The sequence below is a fragment of the Oryzias latipes genome, chromosome 16 (assembly GCF_053564925.1).
Source record: "Oryzias latipes strain Hd-rR chromosome 16, Olatipes_Hd-rR_3.1".
Taxonomy (NCBI): Eukaryota; Metazoa; Chordata; class Actinopteri; order Beloniformes; family Adrianichthyidae; genus Oryzias; species Oryzias latipes.
The window spans coordinates 20715656-20736577 of record NC_136252.1 but is presented as its reverse complement, the minus strand read 5'-3'; the positions used below and the strand labels follow the sequence as shown (position 1 = coordinate 20736577).

At 40.5% G+C, this 20922-nt stretch overlaps 3 protein-coding genes and 1 non-coding gene across 10 annotated transcripts in view; 2 read left to right on the top strand and 2 right to left on the bottom strand.

Moving 5' to 3' along the window:
- Window positions 1-594: 594 nt before the first annotated feature.
- Window positions 595-7661, bottom strand: si:ch211-197h24.6 (uncharacterized). 2 transcript variants are annotated; one of them, XM_004077870.4, is made up of 12 exons: window positions 7380-7661; window positions 6679-7007; window positions 5029-5059; window positions 4217-4294; window positions 3997-4136; window positions 3785-3910; window positions 3458-3503; window positions 3030-3095; window positions 1548-1918; window positions 1344-1448; window positions 1109-1202; window positions 595-890 (listed from the first exon to the last, which is right to left on the bottom strand). In XM_004077870.4, the coding sequence occupies exons 2-12, from the start codon at window positions 6982-6984 to the stop codon at window positions 847-849; spliced, it is 1407 nt and encodes a 468-aa protein (XP_004077918.1). In that variant the 5' UTR covers window positions 6985-7007; window positions 7380-7661; the 3' UTR covers window positions 595-846. The 2 variants fall into 2 exon arrangements, with proteins under 2 accessions (XP_004077918.1, XP_011483535.1); XM_011485233.4 differs by having other exon boundaries at window positions 6679-7004; window positions 7380-7510.
- On the top strand, window positions 7653-17376 carry tex10 (testis expressed 10). 4 transcript variants are annotated; one of them, XM_078932621.1, is made up of 16 exons: window positions 7653-7670; window positions 8281-8481; window positions 8570-8757; window positions 8847-9170; window positions 9254-9466; window positions 9560-9812; window positions 9916-10028; window positions 11469-11719; window positions 12447-12582; window positions 12841-13010; window positions 13758-13935; window positions 14861-15077; window positions 16222-16302; window positions 16437-16621; window positions 16696-16906; window positions 16998-17376. In XM_078932621.1, exons 2-16 carry the CDS (start codon window positions 8299-8301, stop codon window positions 17118-17120), a joined length of 2826 nt encoding a protein of 941 aa, XP_078788747.1. In that variant the 5' UTR covers window positions 7653-7670; window positions 8281-8298; the 3' UTR covers window positions 17121-17376. The 4 variants fall into 4 exon arrangements, with proteins under 4 accessions (XP_078788747.1, XP_011483534.1, XP_020565834.1 ...); XM_011485232.4 differs by having other exon boundaries at window positions 7667-7835; XM_020710175.3 differs by lacking the exon at window positions 7653-7670 and adding an exon at window positions 7838-7952.
- Window positions 17377-20922, bottom strand: part of invs (inversin) — a 17905-nt gene continuing 14359 nt past the window's right edge. For 2 of the 3 annotated variants that reach the window (XM_023964051.2, XM_078932620.1), the window contains exons 16-19: window positions 20347-20920; window positions 19657-19808; window positions 18094-18165; window positions 17377-18015 (exon numbers count right to left, since the gene is read on the bottom strand). In XM_023964051.2, the coding sequence (XP_023819819.1) occupies window positions 17900-18015; window positions 18094-18165; window positions 19657-19808; window positions 20347-20920 (914 nt within the window). In that variant the 3' untranslated portion in view covers window positions 17377-17899. Of the gene's footprint in view, window positions 18016-18093; window positions 18978-19656; window positions 19809-20346; window positions 20921-20922 lie in introns of all 3 variants that reach the window. The other variant, XR_002874905.2, reaches the window with a different exon arrangement.
- trnat-ugu (transfer RNA threonine (anticodon UGU)) lies at window positions 18355-18427 on the top strand. Its single transcript has one exon. It is a non-coding gene; the product is annotated as a tRNA-Thr (tRNA).

Genomic DNA, 20922 nt, shown 5'->3' with positions numbered 1-20922 from the left:
TACATTTCCTCAACAAAAGGCAAAATGGAAGCTGTGATTTTGATCAAAACAGATACAAGCATCATCTACCTCACCTTGTTTCCTCTTATTTCCTCCTCATTCTACAAATGAACCTGCACTGTTGGCCTCAGCTCTCCCTCATTATAGTCCTTTTACTGAACATCAGGTAAGACGAGAGCTGAAGAAACCTAAGACCAGGAAAGCAGCAAGCCCAGATGGGGTGTAGCCCAGGCTCCTGAAGACATATGCAGATGAGCTAGGAGGTCCCCTCCAGCACCTCTTTAACCTGAGCGTGCACCTTGGTATAATACCAACACTCTGGAAGACCTCGTGCGTCATTCCTCTGCCCAAGGCCAAGCAGCCTAGGGGTATATAAGGACTACATACCAATTGCATTGGCCTCTCACAAAATAGAAACTGGAGAGGTTAGTGCTGCAGTTGCTAAAGCAACAGGTGCAACATGCAATTTGCGTATAGGGTGAGGGTGGGAGTGGAGGATGCTGTCCCAGATCTTCTCCACCGCACCTAGCCTTACCTTGATGAAGAAGGGTGTGCTGTTTTTATCCCCTTTTTTAAGTTGAGCCTTATAAAAAATTTCATTTTTGAAAGTGTTATTTGACTTTATTGAATAAAACAATTGCTAAATATTCAAAAGTTCAACTCAGAAAGTCACATCAGGGATAAGTAGCTCCTAAAAATAATCTGGTTTGCCCCTTGGATGGAAAAACGTTAAAAAGCAACAAAAAGAGCCTAACAAAAACAAAATGTATATAGTAGAAAAATCATCCCAGAAGTCTTTGATTGTGGGTAGAAGTGACATGAAGAAACCAGGATGCCATCTTTTGCTCATTTGTAGAATCTTGGAGGACCATCAGAATATCTGGATGGACCTGCAACAAGACATCAGAAACATTACAAAATCTCAAATGCATTTTCACTCTTAAAAGTTTAATGATATTCCCCTAAACAGTGATTTCTTTCTACCTGGTTTTGTATTTCTTATGTGACAAATGCCTTGTGTGGAACAAATAAAATGTAAATATTCTATAAAAACCAGGTGTAAATCAATCAGGCTTTGATTTTGACAAGTAAATTTGGGTTCTTGTACCTGAGACATTCGAGTATCGATCACTACTGCTTGGTGTTCTGGTAGGAGTGGAGAAGCTTGAGGAGCTCATAGGCAAACTGCTTGGAGTTGGACCCTAAAACAAAAAACTCTACAATTAGGTTTTTTCAACATTTAAATATTAATCGTGACTTTTTTCTCTCCATTTTGAAGTAGCTAAATAAAAATGTACTTAAACACAAAATACACACTTAGAGAAATGAGTAAAGCTTTGTACCGGTGATATGGTCCTTAGTCGGTACTCCATCAAAACATCAGTTAACTTCTGTGTCACCTTTAACACCAACTGAGCATCGCTCTCACTCTGTATCCGGAACGAATCCTAAAAACATAATTTCAAAGTTAGTTTTATGTTTTAAACGGAAAAAAAAAGTATTTTTTACAAATGTTCAGTGGATCTGAGAAGGAGCTAAAAACCCACCAGGTATGTGAGCAGAGTACTGGAAAGTGTACTGCTGTGTGAAGCTGCTCCCATTCCTCCTGATCTCTCAGGTGGCCGGTTCATATAGTTATCACCCATCTGCCTGCCCTGGAACCCTGGATGCATTTTGTTGGAGCTCTTGTTCAGTGGTCCACTCCTGAAGCTTTCAGTTCCACCAGGGTTAAAACCATTTCCACCCACAGATGAGGGATGTCCAACAGCTCCACAATCCATGCCAAGGCCAGAATAATCTTCATTTGATTGGTAGTCTTCATATTCGGGATCCCCATATTCGTTGTCTTGATAGTCCGTGAAAGGACCACCATGACCAGAAAACTCCCCAGGAAACCTTGAGTTGGAAAAACTCGGACCTGGAAGATGTGTGATTTATTAAAAGCAGCAGCGTAGGCTATATCAAAATGATAAATACAGACTTGTCACAAAAAATATTTATCAAAGTTGCCACATTTTAACCAACATTTTTAAAGCAAACACATTGGTTTTTCCCCCCACAACGCTTCAAAGCATTACACGTTTTGAAGATTACACTAAAAGGCTTCAGATAAGAAATTGAGACAAAAAATAGACAGAAAAACCTAATTAAAAAAAACAACAACAACAACCCAGATATGTTTAAATCCAGCATTTGGACGCCTTTGTATCCAGAGACTGGGATTTTCATTTTAACATTTTTAAAGAATGTATTTGTTTATGGTGCTTCTACAATCAGGAATTCTGTCCTCACAGACCTGTTCTTCTATCCTCCACTTGTTACATGTATAAAAAGCTCCTGTTTGAACCGATTAAAATGACTGCCTTTTCTGCAAAGGGGACAGGACGATCCATATAAAAGGAAAGGATTAATGGAGCAGTGTATGTTGAGATTTTGGTCAAAAACCTTCCATCATTGAGAACACTGAGGATGAAACATGTCTGGATATTCCAGCATAAAAGTGATCATAAACCCACTCCCCAGATAACACAGGAGTGGCCACATAAAAAGCATTTTGTGGTTCTGAAGGTTCCTATGCAGTATCTGGTCCTCCACCCAATTAAAACCATATCTGTGGAGGAAGTTGAAATTTTTTGTTGCCCAGCAAAATCCCCAAAACATCACAGCTCTTGAAAAGATCTGCATGGAACAATGGACCAAAATAGCAAATACAGTGCAAACCTGGTTACAACCTATTGGAAACTTCAGATCTTTGTCATTGACAACCAGGATTTTATTAAATAAGTACTGAGGTGACATTTTATTATCAACCAAATATTAATTTTCTGCATCATTATCCAAATCTGTTCTTTTAGAATGTGATTTTTTTTTAACTATTCTCCTTTACATTCCGTCTGAGTTAAAAGTGTCTCTATGATGAACATCACAGACCTCTCATTTTTAAAATCGGATAAATTACAGAATTGGTGACTGACAATTACTTTTTTGCCCTGCAGCAAATAATTGGTGCACTCATTTTAGAGACTCACCAAAGGGGGGACCCCTTGATCCCATCCCTGGATCTGGTGGAGGCCCAGATCTTGGAAGAGCAGAACCTGAAAATTTGAAACATCTTAATTGGAATTTTAATGGCAAAGACAAAAAAAGAAAGAAAAGCATGAAAAACTATGTAAACTAAACTAACAATGTTCTGCATTAAATGGGTGAATTGAGAATGAAGAAATATTTTAAGTATAAATTTAAAAGACCTGAGGCTGGACTTAAAGTTACAGATGTAACTTGACTTGAATTTGTTACCAAAGACAAGGAGAAAAGGAGAATATTAAACAGAAACTCAAGGATTTCACATCCACAAACTGAAATTTTCTAATGTCTCTGTCGTTCATTTTTCCTCTCTCTATATTTTTAAATGGTTGCATCTTAGCCTAAAGTTTGTATTAAAATCAGAGTAACGTACGCATTCCTTTAAAAGCATGGACTTTAAAGGGCTCCGTCAAGATGACCTAAAGTCCAGAAACAGACAAAGTATTATTAGACACAAGAAAAAAAAATTTGGAGTAAATTATTATTTCTTCTCATATGGCTTAAATTCTGAAATGTTTCTGGTAACTTTTATTAAATAATAGAAGTAATAAAATATGACATGTTCTGTCCAGAAAATAAAATTATTTTTGCAATATGAAAACAGGATGCAATGTTTTTTTTAAACTGGCAAACCAATCAACAGACAAAAAATCCCTACAGCTGAGTACAATCAACAGGGCAGTAATGAAGGGTCAGCCACCTTGATCTGTCCCCTTCCTTCCGTCTGCTCCACCTCAGCAACCATTGCTTTAACGTTCTTTTTGACAGCATTGTCCTTGATTACATCCTCTTCTTCGCAGGTTACCTTGTCGGGGTGGGCCTTTTTCTGCACGAAAACACCAACATATTGTATAATAGAGAAAAAAAAAGAAACCTTTCTTCATTGCAGATCTGAAAATCAGATTTACTCACCAAGTATCGGAAGCAGTGTTTCCATCCTTTCACATGATCGATCATGTCATGCTGCAAACGACACAGTGAGCACAGTTTGCACTGGTAGTGGGGCTGGACAGACCTGCTGGGGCTGCGGAACTCCCACACATACTGAAGGCCTGTAGACATAGAAACGTTAGCCCCTGATTTGGGACAGCAGAGTGGAGATTTGTGAGAGAAAGTTGCTCCTTTGGCTCACCAACGATGCTGTCTGTAATCCCCTTCAATACTTTGCTGAGAGAGGGCACAGTGTGGAATGCACCCCCTTTTGTGTAGACTAGAAAAAACAAAACTGTGGTCAGCACACACACACGCAAAGAAACTTTCCTGTGGGTTAAGATTGTTCAAGTTGAGGTCCAGCAAAGTTTGTAAGTTGGACAAAACTGTACCGGTAATCACAAGATCATATACAACCTGCAGAACCATAAGATTTATGGGATTTTCTTCTCCAAAAGAATTAAGATTCCAAGTTAGATTCTTGATGTATAATGTTTTTGAACTTTTATTGTGAAGAGCACTTTTCACTCAAGTCATTTCTAAGTCCAAAAATGGGCCCAAAAAAATGCAGCCCCTTTAATGCACTGCTGATCATTGCGTCCAGCCACAGAATAAACCATTCTATGGGGCACTAATGCAACAGTCAGTGTGCAACACTAGAAAAAAATAACTTAAGCACAATGCAAGTGCAGCCAATGAAACACTGGCAGAGGATTAGAAAGTCAGGCAGAGAACAACCCAACACAAGTTTAAACAATTATTCAGCACAAAGTGCTTTCGGCAAGACTTGTTTTCATGTCAAACTTGTATCAGCCGACATGAAAAGAATCCTGCAAACTTATTTTAAGTCTTTAAAGACCAAAATTTACTGGTCGGCACCTCAGCAGCCCCCTGATTTCTGAGGGCATATCACAGCGGCAAACAAGTCACCACTGGCCACAAGAAGCGAGCAAGTCGAGACCTCGAGCTTCAACTCTCAGCACTGGAAGAGGCACCGTATGTAAAAGGACTTACCTATGTCAGCAGAATGCTGCGGCTGCTTTTTCTGTCAGCAGAAGGGGATAAACCCACAAGGAGGAGAAAGACATACATGAATTAGTGACGGGATGACACCTGGCAGAGGACTGAACTACTCCGTCCACGTCCTCCACACCAAACATGCCACAGAGCCGATAACTCCTCATCCATCATGACCCGCTGCCTTAAGCAGTGGTAGCCATAAGAGTGAGTATACTAGGGCTCCAACTGTGTCATCTTAATATGGGGTGGGTTCATATCAAACCAGTAATAGCCAAAGAGAAAAGTGAAAAGAATACACATTTGTGTACCGTTTAGACATTAAAGAGCACTTAGGTCGAGGCCTGAATGCTCCAGGACTGCAGAAAAATACTGCAGATTATGTAAGAAATAAAAAAAACCTTGAATACATTAAAAATGTTCTGAAACACCCCTCTTTAATAGAGATGGATGTGAGATGCATCTGGATCCAAGGGTTCTGGAGCAGGCGTCTCTCCAAAGAACAACATAACACGACTCGTTTTTTTTCTCCTCAGGTTGAATTTTATGCCACAGTCAGGAACCCTGAAGTGCAGCAGCAACCTGCATACGAGTCAGTCATGATGTCTTTCCGCTCTTAATCTATGAAAAAGTGCTTCCTCCTTGTTGTAATTCTGCATGCTAGAGACCAATATTTCAAATTTAAAAAGGACATGGTTAATATTTTGATTAAAAAGGTCTGTTGTGCTTATGCCAAGTCGTCTCGGCCAGTCCGTGTACAGCAGTCACAGACTGTCAACGTGACACAAGCAGAGCTACTAATCTAAAGAAGGAACTAAACACTACTTGCAGTAGAATCCTCCATATTACTAAAAAGCATCATATGGAATAAACTAAGCAAATAGGCATTAACCATCTTATGGACAATACCTAGTTTACTTTGGCTAAGGAATTTAGGTTTTTCTACGCTCAAATCAAACTGTTCTTAAAATGTTTCTGCCCCAGTGCACCCTACCTAATCAGTACAAAGATTTAAGGAGAATCCAAAAACTCAGGATGTGTCAAAACAGTCATTATAAAAATATTTTGTTTTTACAGATAAGTTTTGAAGTGAGTTCTGTCTGTGGTTCATCTCACATAATTGTCCTATAAAGAAAAATGAATCTGAGTAATTATGGGTTAAGAGAGAACTAACGCAATTATTATAAAATGAAGACTGCTGCAAATGAAGAACATTGGCTAAAAGATCAAGACGTCATTGGTTGCAGTGTGTCATGGTTACCATCCAGTAAACAAGATATGTTGTGGATGTTGAAGTTAAAAATATATATATTTAGTTACGTCAAATAAATCCTCTACGTTGAAAGCTTTAATGTGTGTTGTGCGTAGGAATTTTGTCTAATGTGAAAAACTAAATGCTGAATATTAAGTCTGGCATTTTGTTTGTATAGTTGTAAAAGACAGCTATTGTTTTATAAAAGAAGCTATGCCTAAAGCATCTTAAATGTAAAAGAAAAAAAAAGATTAAAATCAAAATGGTTCATCTGCTAACACACTAATGTGCACAGAAACTTGTCTTTAAGATTGACTGATCTTTGTGAAGACATCAGCTAGAGTTCTTTCTTTGTTAAAAACCGTAGATGTTTTGGTCCACAAGAAGATTCTTACTTTTGATTTCTTCTTTGATTTTGATTTGGCTTTTGGACGATTTTGTGGAATTTCTCCAGGCTGAGCCTCCACGTTTCCAGGCTGAGCTTCAATGGGCTGATCCTCAATGTTTCCAGGCTGGCCCTCCACATTTTCAGGCTGATCCTCCACATTTTCAGGCTGATCCTCCACATTTTCAGGCTGATCCTCCACGTTTCCAGGCTGAGCCTCCATGTTTCCAGGCTGAACCTCCACGTTTCCAGTCAGACTCTCAATGGGCTGGCCCTCCATGTTTCCGAGCTGAGCCTCAATGGGCTGAGCCTCCATGTTTCCAGGCTTCTTCCTCTCTTCTAGTGGACAACAGTGAAATATTTACGACAGCCTATAACATACATACCCCCCCCCCCCCATCAAGTTTTTTTTTCTTTTTTAACATTTCATTTTTGGTGAATCAGTTTTTTATGTATACACATCATCACCACATCATCAAAAATACCACAAAGCACATTTCTTTCCTTTTTGCTTTACTTTTATAATGTAAACATTATAATTAGCTTTAGTGTTATTACACGATAGAGATTGAAGGCCCAGCCAGTCTAGCCTTTCCATACGAAGAAATATTGAAATTCCTCCAAATGTAGATATTCCAGCAAAATAAAATCAACAATTTATGAGCATTTCTGCTACGTAAACATGGTAGAACATTTTCAAATTACTCATACCTGAAAAGACAATCCAACCAGCAGGTTTTTCAAACGAGTAGCATATGATGCTAACCGCGGTTGAACAAACCAATAATGTCTCTTTAATGGAGAAGATAGTACCTACGTGAGTTTGCCGTTTTAAAAGAGACTTGTTTTCTTATTGAATGTTAATTAATTAACAAATTGGCTTTTAGATAAATTATCTTGATTTTTAAAATACACATTGTATTTTATTTTTTATCACGATTCTTTAAAAGTTGGTTTATACGTTGTCTTTTTGTACAGGCCACTTACTCGGGTAACTATAAGGTATGTTTGCTTTTGTTACCAGGGTTAACCGCTACTCATAACATCCTAAATAAGTCATTTTATTTTACACTTTCATTTTCATTAAGTATTTAAAGTTTAACAATGAAGGATAAGTGAGTTTCTGTAGAAAGAAACGACCATTTTCATATCGCCAAGCCCACAAATGTAAGCTCCGCAGCGGATGAGATTTACATATCAAACTGACACGCGTTGTAAACAGAGTAAAAGGACCCAATACGCTTACTTGAAAAGATGAAGCATTTTCACCTTTTAAAATAATTGGTAGATGTGTTTTTTTTTTTTTGGTTTTACCTTTTTAGAAATGTTAATGTTACTAAATATCTGATTCGTTTGAACTTTGAAACTACTAATTTTTACTGTGGTAAGTTAAGAAGTGTTAGTACCGTGCTTAATTCTGCGCCTTGAATAAAGCAAGGTAGCCACATCATATGCTATGCAAACGTGCCGCCCCTGCTGAGATGCTTTGAATTTCGCCTAGCCTGTCGATGTGAAACCCGATAAACGTACACAGCAAATGCGTGACTGTAGTGTAGCCAGGTAAAACCAAACGTAGATTTAAGACTCTTTATGTTTGTGTTTGTAAACGCAGGCAGTTTAGATTCTGAAGATGAAGTCGAAGAAGAAGAAGAGGCAGGATGATTTTCAGAAGATCAAGCTGAAAGTGGGAAAGAAGAAACCCAGAGCGGATAACGCCACCAACACCAACTTTCGATCAAGAGGGATCCATCTTCCCGAGCAGCTCAAGAGAGACACGAGTGGCCCCACAACTCACAGGCAGCTGGGGGTGAATGTACGTTCAGCCATCGGTGAAATGCAGGCGTCAGATTCGATTATTTGAGGTGTTTCATTATTGTCTACCTTCCCTGTTTTCTCCTCAGGATATTTTGTCTCAGCTGCATCACTACAATGCCAACGTGAAACACAGTGCCTTGCTGGGTTTGAAGGAGTTGCTGTCCTGTAACCCCTCTTTGTTGGAACAGCATCTTTCACGCTTGCTTTCTGAAGTGGCAGCTGTACTTGCAGACAAGGATGGCAACGTTCGTGTGGCAGCTACTCGTGTAATTAGGTAAAAATTAAACAGAAAAAATTATATGTAACGTGAAAAGAAGTTTTGGTCTCTCTAACTCAAAATGCCAATCTTTTTTCTTTTTACAGAATCATAGCTCAGTCTGTTCCTGCAGAGCGAGTGGCTCCTTTTTTCCCCTTGCTTAGTGCTCACTTGTCATGCGCCATGACCCACATTGAAGCAAGCATCCAGGAGGATGCCATGAAAGTTCTTGATGTGTTCCTGGAGCACTACTCATCTCTGCTAGCACAACGACCTGGAGTTCTTCTCACTAATTTCTTAGAGATGATTTCTCACAGACAGAACGCTGGGGCCAAAAAAACTCAAGACATCAAGGGAAGAAGCTGGTCTCTGTCGGTCAACCTTGACAGGGCTGTGACCAGTCAGCAGTGGCGGCTCTCTGTTCTCCTCAGGTATGAATGCAACCTCCTCACAGTATCTGAAAAGTCTAAGATTCCAACCCTGTAGAATGTTTTTTGATGTTTTCCTTTTTTAGGCTTGGGCGCTTCCTGCAAGCAGTTGTAGAAGATCGACCAGGGGAGAAAAATGAAGTGTCTGTTCCAACCGAAGGTGCTTTCGACTCGAGTGGAGAGGGCCACGCCACAACTTTGTATGTCAAATGGGAAGATGTTGTCTACAGAAAAGTTGGAGTTAAGGTGTTTGAACATTCGGGAGCCAAACCAAGTCCACAGTCAACTTACAGACTCAGGTACAGTACTGCAAAACCTAGTGCTCATCTGGAACAAAGGCACACAACACAGTTGTTTGGATTATAATATACTCTTGTTTTTGTATTAACTAGATCTGAGTTGGATTCTGGTTCTACTGTCAGTGAGGGTCTGGACTCTATTTCAACTGTTCAAAGCTTTGCAGCGACCCTTGTGCCTCTCCTAATGGAAGTGTGGGTTGAAGCCAGCGCCAGTGACAGCTCAATGAATAACAGTGAGGGGGCTCATCTGCTCACTCAAGATGCCATGTCCATCATGCACCAGGTCCTAAATATTCTGCAGCTGCTCAGAAAATTGACTCCCAAAAAGGAGAACCAGGATGCACTGGTGAGATGATGCATGGACTATTTTTTATTTTAAATTCAAAATAAACATATTTAACTGGTTTTTGTTGAAATATTAACAATTTGTTATTTCTATCTTATTTTAGGATGCTTGGTTCCGTAAAGAATATCTCGAGGAGTTTAAACAGTACTTCATGAAAAATTTTCCATATGGAATCCGGGATACACCCAGGCATAAGAAGAAAACGGATCTCAAAAGGTGAAACAAATACATTTAAACACTATTTTGCTACATTTTTAGTAGCAAAACAGTTATGGTATTTTATAAAATTTCCTTTTTTTTAACCTATTTGCTCATTGTTTAACATTTGTCGGCCCACTTACAAACCTTCATATTCAAAGCATTTGATAAAAACACAGACAGAGCGATAAATCTTTATGAAAACTAAACAAATGCATCTTTTCAAGAGCTTAAAATCATTAAAGGAGAAATAAAAATGGCCGCTGTCTAAATTTTTCTTAGTCTTTCTAAATCTTAATTTTCTGCCATTTTTACAGCTTTTTTTTGCACAATGAGCCATTCTTTTAGTTTTTTTTATAGCAAAATAACTTTCTTAGTCAACATTAATTTACCAAAGAAAAAGCTCATTTAAAGATGTATGGTAAACCAGTAAATCAAATTCCAGTAAGCTGAAAGTCATAGAAGATATTCACAGATTGTCTGTATCTTGTCATCATTAGATAAATAATTGGATTCACAAAGGTCAACTTTTTTTTAACCAAATCCTAAAGGTTTTTAAAATAAGATATTATGAATTCTATAGGTTGGCATTCTGCTTTTATGCACACGTTATGAAGGAAGTGGGAGTCTTCATGTTTTCTTAGTGTTTTGTAAAACTGAGCAATAATTTGATGCGGTCAAGCTTTTGCTTAGTAATCCTTACTCTTTAATTTAAGGTTACACAAATGAAAAAAGGAAAACAAAAAATCTTGATGCTGCTTAAAATGCTAGACATGCCTTTTGAGGTCACTTTATCTCCCCATAATCTTCACATAACTTGTAAGGGAAATTTGGGCTCTGATTGCCATACTTTTCCATTTAACTTTAATGGGGAAAAATAAAAATAAAACAAACCGGAAAACCAATTTGTATTGGAAAGGGCCGCAGAGAGATCTTTAGAAAATGCCGCTTGTAGGTCACTGTTCTCTCCAGTTCTTTGCCATCTGCCTTTTTTTGGTTCAGATTTTTGGATTAATTAAACTTTCCATAGAATTAACTTTCTAAAAAGAATCGTTCTTCTGCATATTTGAGTGTTGCTGATGCATTAAAAGATTTGAATCAACAAGATTATTGCTGGGGATGATTTTAGTTTGACACAGGAGCAGCCACTTAGTATTAGCTAAACAGAAATTACAGCTGTAAAAAGCCTTAAGTGCGAAAAAAAGAAAGATTACTTAAATATCTAATTTAGAACAGCCAACTCAAAAATTGTGTCAAAAGAACACTAAAGTGTTTCTAGTTGAAGACTTCATTTTCCCTTGTAAATATAAAACTGATTACCTTTTTATGCACTTTTTTGTTTGCTTTGTTCGTTAACTCTTTCAAATGAATTAGATTTTTGCGGAGAAACCTTAATGACACTGACTGCATTTGAAGTCTGAACTGAGTGCTGTCCCTTCTCGCCGTTTTCGTCCTCAGAAGTAAACAGAACGCAGCAGAGAATGCTCTGCTGAGCGTCGAGCCCCTGGCCTTTAACATCACTCTTTGCCAGGTCATGGTGTCCCTCAGCCAGAAGCAAAGCGTCAGCCGAGAGGCAGAGGGAGAGTGGCTGACGCCGCTGAGGACTTTTGTGCGTGAGACTCTGGGCAGCGGAGTGAAACTGAGCTTTCAGCAGCTGCACATGCTGCTGGGTACTGTGTGGAAGATGGTGCTCACACAGAGGAGCAGAAGTAAGCACATCCAGAATTCACTCCACAGGGTCAAACCTTTGTTTTATTGGATTTATCATTAACAAAAAAAAAAAAGAAGAAGAAAGGTAAAATACAATAGACATGAGATTATATGAATTGGCCTCTTCCCATTAACTTTCAAGCAATTAATCAAACTGATTATATATAATGGGATCAGTGTGTCATATGCGTGTGCGGTATGTATAACGTGCAAATTGATTAAAAGCCATTATAATGTCAGGAAGATAAAATTGTCTTTCATTTACTCTATTTAATTTGATTTTTGATTTGAAATGGTTTATTTCAAGCAAAGCAAGAATAATGCACAAAACAAAACAATCAACAGTTATCCATTCATACAAAGGCGTACACTTATATTTCTTTAAAGTTTGAACTTTAAGAGTTGAAACAAGAGAGGAGTGTTCATGTTTGTCTAAGAAAAGTGAATAGGGTGTGTAGTGAGGAGTTTTATAGCCTTAAAAACATGTCTAATTATTTAAAAAACTAAAGATGAATACTTTGTGGATTTTGTCTATTTTAGAACGCAACTCACGCGTCGCAAATGAGGGGCCAGAGTATCTACGTATTTTTATTTTTCATATCTTTTTCGTTTTTTTTTTTTGCTGGAATTGCTTGAAAAAAAACAAATCTATCAATTATGTTTATACGGCCTTATAGTTATTCAAAGGAGCCCTTTTTGAGGCGTTTGTGTTTTAACTTTTTGCAGCAGTAACAGAGGAGCTGCTGGCATCCGTGTACATCTACTATAAACAGAAAAGCCTCCTACCACGGACACGATTCCTGCTGCTTTCTTTCTATAACAAACTGTACCTGGAGGAGCAAGGACACACACACATCGCCAGGTAACATCACTGAATGTTCTCAACATGTAGGCTTATTTAAAAGGCATAGGCCTAAAAGCCATTAAAGACAGTTTGAGACACATAACACCTTGATGCCTGAATTTATTATCCATCTATGAAAAAAAAACACTACACTTATGTTTTTGGTTTCAAGTAGATGCTAAATTAAGTGGTTAGGCGTCAAGGGGTTAAATATTTTGCATTTTAGAGTTTACGGACATCAATTAACTGATTTGTTCTTTTCATTTCTATATGAAGGAGCAAAGTGATGTCTCGCTGGCTGGCCTCTCTTCCTGTGCAGCTGTCCCAGCTAGGCCACCGTAACCCAAAATTCTCTGCAGAACTCATCACTGCCATTCATGCTGCAGCTTCTCGAGGAAACAAAGACCTCCTCGACAGTCTGGAGACACACGCCTGCACACTCTATGGTGAGAACACTCCTCACACGTAAGAATTTGGGATCCTAAAGGTTGCGGTAGCTAGTTAAAAAAGAAAAAAAAAAGTGACACCAAGCAAAGCTGTTAATATTTTATGTAGGTGTTTAAAACCACCAAACTTGGATGTGTAATTGCTCCCAGGTCACAGAACAAAAAACAGATGCTGCTCTGCTTTTAAGTTCCCCAAAAGCACATTTTGTTTCTTGTCGGTATGTCATGAATGGTTTTAGGAGGGAACTCAAACCTTTTAGATGAGTCCCTTATTTTCAGGGTTATGCTTGAACTTCTATGCTTAAAAAAAAAAGGAAAAGTCACACATTAGAAAGCATGCACCCAAAACATTTAGCAGGTCCTCTAAGAGGCAATCTACCTCCGTACTTTCCACGCCAGACAGCTTGTAAAACTGAGCGTTCCTGGAAGCCTGTCCATGTGCACGGCTCAGAGGTCGGTCAGATAGTGAGGCTGGTGTATGACAGAGAGGGTCAGGAGGAGGGGTGTTCAATAGAAACCACAGCAGGGCCAGCAATTCTCCATCACAAGACTCCTTTTGTCTGAGGGTCTCTGACATCAGCAAGTGCGTCAGAGCTGGAAAGAATACCACACACACAGAAAGTTCTATTATCTCCACCCACTCTGTAGTAGATATGTCTTCCTGTCAGGTTTTCATTTTTTTTGTTTTTGTCTGAAACCTCTGAAGTGCTGTCAGTGTTGAATAACACGGTGCATCTGTGTCTAAAGACCCACAGGATGGAGTTATGGTGCTTCTACCAGCAGAGTTCCAGAAGCCAATGGTGCAGCTCCTCTACTTTCTCCCCATCCTGTCCCAGCCTCTTCTGGCCAATCTGAGCAGCTGCTGCAGTGCAGGACGAATCTCAGCCAGCCTTGCTGCCTCCCTGATCCGAATCCTTCATTTTAGGTGAGCCTCAATTAGACACGTTTAACCCTTGTGCTATCTTAGATGACCCCACCCTTACATTGACGTGTTCTCCCTACCATGACAAAGGTGGATAAAGGTGGAAAGATTTCATGTAATCCATGGACACCAGTGAAGATCACAAATCATTGAAGAAAAAAGGTTCAGTGCACTGTCTAGTGGGTCTAGATGACCCAACTCCCAATGTTAAAGTGCCTAGGATAGTACAAGGGCTAAGGAAAGTTTGATAGCTTTCATGTCCCGGTTCCGAACTTTTGTGTGGCAGTAGTGTCTGCAGGCCACCATTAGATGGCAGTCTTGCTCCTTCAAGCAGTCTCAGAGATTTGATCCCATTTCTTCAGGGTTGTGTTGACTGTTGCTTATGTGGTTTTCTGCTCTACTGTCTGATGAAAGTCAAAACAAATTTTCTGTCCTCAGCTTACCTTTAGTGATGATGGGTGTGACCCTTTCTCCATGTCAGTGGGCTAGTGTTATACAAATGTATTTTTTTTTAAAAGTAGAGGCTGCACAGAGTTCATATGGAATGGGATGTGTATGTAATAGGTTTGGCACAAAGAGCTCTTTGGGAGGTTGGAATGCAGCATCGTCATGGAGCATTGAGTGGACAGTCTGGATGGGCCTTCTGGGCATTTAAAAAAACCCACAGTCCTCCAAACATATTTCCTGATCAATCTCCCTCCAGGACAAGGAAGGGTTTTCATAACTGGTTTTACCAAACACAGACTCTCAAACAATCTTGAGAAACATGAAAGTACATTTAAAGAAGGCCTACAAAAAAGTTGCATTTCTCAGATGCTGATGAAAATGTCTTTATATTTGGAAAGACAAAGTTTGCGACTCTGGATTTGAGTTTTTCTTGTTATTTGGGATTTTATTGTGAAACATGTTTGCTTCTTGCGTTCTGCAGGTCATCTCTAAACGGCTGGTCAGTCGGGAACCAGGAAGCTGCCCTGCAGGACGTGGACTACTTTAGCTTCCTGTTTTCCACCCTCACCGGCTTCTCGTCTGAAAGTCTCGCCATCCTGCAGGAGGATGAGGGCACCCTGTCCCCCACCCCACTGTCACCTCTGTGTCTCCACGCCACCCCGCTGGAGCAGTTCACGCATCACTGGGATGTTGTTGAGGTGCTCATTCCCTTTAAAAAATAAATATAAATACAGCCAGTATTCAGAAGTTAAATGATGAATTTCGAGTGGACAGAAAAAGTGCAGAGCGTTGATATTACGGACGCTCACTCCCCAGTGGTCTCTTTCTGTCCCTCAAACAGAGCTCAGAGGGGGGAGGCTTTATCATTGCACTCCTGCTGAGAGGAGAACCTTTATCGCGTTGCACAGGTTGGAGATCCATGGTTGTCGGGCATAGTGGATATGCACAAATGCTAATGAGAGCCCATGGCAGGATGGGAGAGTGACATTTCTGCACAGAAATTACCCTTAACGTAACTGTGCCCGAGGGCAAGTGTGTGTGAGCTAGTGGGGGGCTTATAATCACTTATTCCTCCCCTCAATTAAGGCCTCAGATCCTACCCCTCTCATCTCCCTGTCCGAGTCAATCACAGGCAAGTGGCGGGAAGCAGGAGGGATAGGGAGGGGGGCACATGGTGGCAAACATGGTGGGGTGGGGGGGCATTTAGGGATGGACTGTGTCAACTCTGGTTTAAATAATGAGAGCGGATTGTTTTTAATGATGGAGAGAATGCCAACAGGTGCAGTGTTCCGACATGCGGCCTCACAGCTCAATTTGATAAAATGTAATGAGAAATTTGATTTGGATTTCAGGTTAATGAGGAAAAAATGAGCCGCATTTTTCACTTTTAAAAAGTTTGTGTGTCTGGGGGGGTCTCACCTACTTCAGGAAGAATAAACGATTTATTTAGAGTAAACTGCAAATAAATTAAACAATAGTTAAAGCTATTGTTTCTTTTTCTTTAAAATATAACAAAGTTTACTATTTTTATCTTGTCACAGTTAATCTTTCCTTAAAGCATAATTTTAGTTGGATTCTGCAATTTGGTAAATGTAAGCAGCACTTTGATTTTCTTCTTAGTCCAGAAGTTGCTATTGAGAAGAATAACTATAAGTTTTTGAGATTAAATCAAATCATTGTTGTTTTAAGCCTCTTTTTTTTAAGCAACTCTGTTGGAAACGCCATTCATTTTTTTTCAACAGAGTGATAACATCTGAACGAACTAATCTGTTTAAAGCTCTAAACTTTTTTTAGCTCAACTTTTTCTGTTAGCAATTTTTTGACGACTTCTGTGGTTTATAGGAAGTCTGCCACTGTCTGGAAACGATGGGCTCCAAGTCTCAGTGCTTTGACATCCTGCAAAATGGCATTTGCAAATACCTGGTAAGAATTCAGATCTACACACATGGCAGCTGAAGTCACAATATTAAATATAAATGCTGAACACTTAAGATATAAATTTCTTTCTGTTTTTTATTTTCTTCTATCACAATAATGCATTTCTTTGTGTGCGTTAGAGCAAGTTTGAGGTGATTCCTGACAGTATGGCAGCTGGGCTGCTGAGAGCTGTATCCAGATTACTGGATCTGTCCATCCTGCCACTTGAGCCTGTATTGCGCTTCTTGTCTCATTGTTGCCTCAGTCTGCTGGCGCTGCTTGTCGCTCTGCAGCAGGAGGCACCAACCGAAACCAACCACAAACGGTTTGTTTTCAATTATTAAAGTTGGCTAATCGTTCTGTGATGATCTTCTAACAATGGGGTTGAAAACATTGCAGGGAGGCGATTTGGAGTTGTTGCATTACAGCACTGAGCAGAGTCCCTCGCCTGCTGCGAATGGTTCTGCAGTCCATGCGCGCCACAGACGTGACCGAGAAGAAGCTTCCGCAGCTCGGGCAGATCCTCTCCATGCTGCTGCAGCACACGCCACTCCATAACCAGCTGCTGGCTAATGCTACTCTGCTGCAGGAGATTATGCTGCTCCTCACGGTAAATGCACACCACGCAAAATTTGAACCTTAGATTGACATTCCCACCATGTTAAGGTTTGTAAGCTGGTTGAACTCTCCGTGTGTTTCAGAGATATTCTCGGGGTGGAACCAGAGAGCAGTGGTTGACGGATCTGCTGTACTGCTACAGCGTCACCGTGTCCCACAGCTCTTCTGCGCACCGTGGAAGTCTGGGCCTTCGAGACATGTACTAAACCCCGTTCAGATTTTCCTCCAGACATGTTTCAGTAAGAACGATAAAACACTGAGCTTTACTAGCAACGGGTACATGCATCAAAATGTTTCTGTTATCGTGATAAACGGACTTCAGTTCACTGTAAGCTGCCTCTTTCCTTCACCTTTCTAGGTCAGATAATTGTGAGATTTTCTTGTGTTATTCAACCTTGGCTGAGCTTTTTTTGGACATTCTTTGAATTAAAAAAGACAAAAATAAAGTAAAACTGAAGTGCATTTTCATTATGTTTAAATCTTTTAATATATTGTTCTTCAAAATACATTATGCTCAAGAATAATTTTTAAAAAGATACAGTTTAGAAATCTTTCCCTTCAGGAAAAACAGCACTTAAAGACCCAGCTCTTGTAGAATGTGTGTGTGTGTGTGTATAAATGTGTGTGTTGGCAGCTGCAGGTGGGCTATCTGTATGACCGGCTGTTGATGGACTGCCTCAGTCTGCACAACGGGAAGAAAGGTTATCTCAGTGTGTGCGAGAGCGATGGAGAACGTGGGTGATGGAGTGTGTATACGTTCCCTCCACAATGGATGAAAGGTTATCTTTTACACACGCCATTTCTGTAGACTTAACCCCACCCTGTGAGGTCATGGCTCTGATGTCACATGGCTTAATTTTAGAAAGCTTGGCGCATTGAGCGAACATTGTGAGGACTAATTCTATAGAGGTAAGAGTGCCAACCAGCTGAGAAAACATCAAAGAACACGGTGTGTGTGTGTCTTAGTGTGTTTTTCTGTTTGTATTCAGCGTTTCTCCTGGCCTCTTGTCCCTTGGCCTGCACTTTGTGGTCTCAGGTGGTAGGAGTAGTGCTTAGCTTGGTTAACTGCATCAGTCAGGTGCACACAGTTTAAACCACTCACTGTAAAAAAATAAATAAATAAAAAAAGGTTAACTATAAGAATAAAGCACTAATAGAAGTGATGGTAAGGATACTCACATTGGCTTTGGGTGCGCAGGGGGATACCCAAAAGCTGGTGAGACTGACAGCTCCCAGGCTGCCCTTTTTTCCCTGTGGAAAAAGGAGAAAATGTTTCTTAGACAGCTGGAAGTAAGATTTTACACATTTTTTTTGAGTCCGGAGTTTAAGTCCTTAACGATGTGACTCCTGTGTAACAGGTTTACCATCCCAGTACACACCCAGTCTGTTATGGGTGTGTTGTGGATAAAACCGTACTGTGCCTTAGTAATGTTTGTCAAAGGCCCTATAGCTCAGTGGTTAGAGCACTGGTCTTGTAAACCAGGGGTCGCGAGTTCAAATCTCGCTGGGGCCTTAATTTTGATTTTTCTGTAATTTTTTGGGCCCCATTATTGTCTAAAGTACTTGGGGATGAAAACAATACCTCCTCTGGTGAAGTCCCAGCTCTTACTTTCTCAACTAGATTCATTCAAGTTTTATTTTGTAATCTTCTTAAAGGTGGAGCCTTGAAAAGACAGATTGATAACCATACAAAACCTGTTTCTTCTAAGTTATATTTAACAAGTAATTGATAATGCGCCATGATGAAGTGAGACATAAGACTTGTGCGTGTGCGAGACGGCGTTTGGGGGTTTGTGTGTTCGGCAGATAGCCCTGCACCGTTGTCTGACATTCCCCCTGACAGCTCTGAACTTTTCACAGTGCCACGACTGTCAGAGCCAGCGAAAGGGGGAGAGAGAGTGAGGTGAGAAGAGGGAGGGGAGAAGCATGTCAGACGGTGGAGTCGCAGCGTTTCAGTCTGTCCATCAGGAACGGGGCACGTGCACTTGTATGCTTTGGTGCAGCAAGGTTTCTGCCTGTCCTCTCATCATCACCTGGTGATGTGTTACGAAGGTCAGAGCTGTCTTTGGAGGAAAAACCAGAGAAGCTTTCAACGTGGGTCAGCTTAAGTGAATTTAAGAATCAACTGAGACACTCATACAGGTATTTGTGTCCCCAAAAGACACGTAGTTGCCCAAAATCCAACTCGAGTCTCAGCTTTTATTAACTGACTATGCTTGCTTCAAATTCAGATTTATGATGCATGACTATAATCCAGTTTTTGCAAATTGAACACTATCTTCCGATTGGTGTTGATACTACTGATTTATGACCTTAGAAAGCTTATAGCAAGGTTTCCTCATGTAACCCAGTGATTACTTGCATCATGAAGAATCTCCTTTCTTTTTTTGTGCAAACATTTTCATCTTTTTAAAAAATTTCTGCAATGAAAACCCCATTGCTAACATCAATAACACCAGAGAAAGCTGAGGAAAGTTACTGCAGCACTAATATTTACTCCTGGGTTCATCTGTTGTAAACACCAAACGATTTGTACATTCTGCCCTTAAACTGCAATGCTTCCAACCTACCAACATTTCTTTAAGAAGCTTTGGGTTGTCCTTTGACAAACAATCACCCCGTTCCAAGTTGTAAAACAAGATTCATTCTGTATACCTATCCTTAAACTTTCACGTTTTCCAGGATCTCAAAACAAAACAAAAAAAGGATACACAGATCTAAGGAGTGTAAAAGTTGTCTTACCATAGATATTTTGTAATACTGATTTTTTACTCTGTGCCAGCTTTCCACACAGTGCTCTGTTTTCCATTTTCCTTCCGTTTCGGCTGCAGTTTGGCTCCCCCGGCTCCACCTCTTCATGGGGCTTTGCCTCTCTTCCTTTGCGTGCGCAGCACCTGCAGACACGCATCCATGCATGCATGCGCGCTCGGCTCAATAAAAATCCACCCAAAAAAAACTCAAGACAGCGTTCAAAGACTTAAAGGCTGGCAAGTCTTTAAACTTCTGCTCACCAAGCGTAAACAAAGTAAACTGTTTATTTAAGGTTTTAATAGGCATCATGTACGCAATATAATTATTGCACAGACACGGAGGGCCTCCTGCTGTGGACTGGCAGCCTCTGAGAGAATCACAGAATGTTTAGAGAATAAAAGTCAGGAGGAGCTGCTGGTAGCTATTAGAGCAGCACAGCTGAACTTTTAGCCTCTTGTTAAGTTCCTATGAAAGTTCTAGATTATAGCTTTTCTGTCTTGGCCCTCTCCCACGCTCTCCCCCACACTGCTCCAGTGTTGATAGCATCCAGAACGGAGAGGAAGGGTGTTGCAGGAGAGACTGCAGGCATGTGGGAGAGGGTGCATGCAGCGAGCGCCTGGAATGGCCCATTTCCCATGTAGAAGAGATTTTAAAATATTTCAGATGGAATTCAAAGCTCACCTTCGCCATGCCTGCTGGATAAGGCGTGCAGCCTGGTTTCTTCTTCTGTGCTGATCTTTATCACAGTCTCTTTGTATCTGTGCTGTTACAACTGCATGTAGGTCAAACTCATTTTCACTGGAGGGTTTTTTCGCACCGTCTCTTGACGTGTTCGCATGGGCTCGGTCTTTGGTCTTGGTGCTCCTGCCTGAAACCTGCTCCCTGGATTTTCTGTGCCTTCGAGTAGAAAGGCTGGCATCGGCGTTGCCTGCGACGATCTGCACGCTCGTGTGAACGTCTCTCTTTTTCAAGGTCATGCTTTCACCTTTCCTAGCCTCTCTTTGGGCCAAAGTGGAGACAGGTGTGGACCGGGTGGATGCGTTCGAGGAGGGTCTCTCTTTTACTTTGTGCACAGCAGGAGGTGTGGGCTTCAGAGCGGCAGTCTCTCTGCAGCGTGCAGGAGAGAGGAGCACCTTCAGCCTGGTGGTCTGGGATTCATCAGTGTCACTGCTTATGTGGGAACTGCTGCTTAGAGCATCAGGAACTTCATGGCGGTCGGCAACCTTACTTCTTCTAGAGAACTTGCTCTTGTGGGCT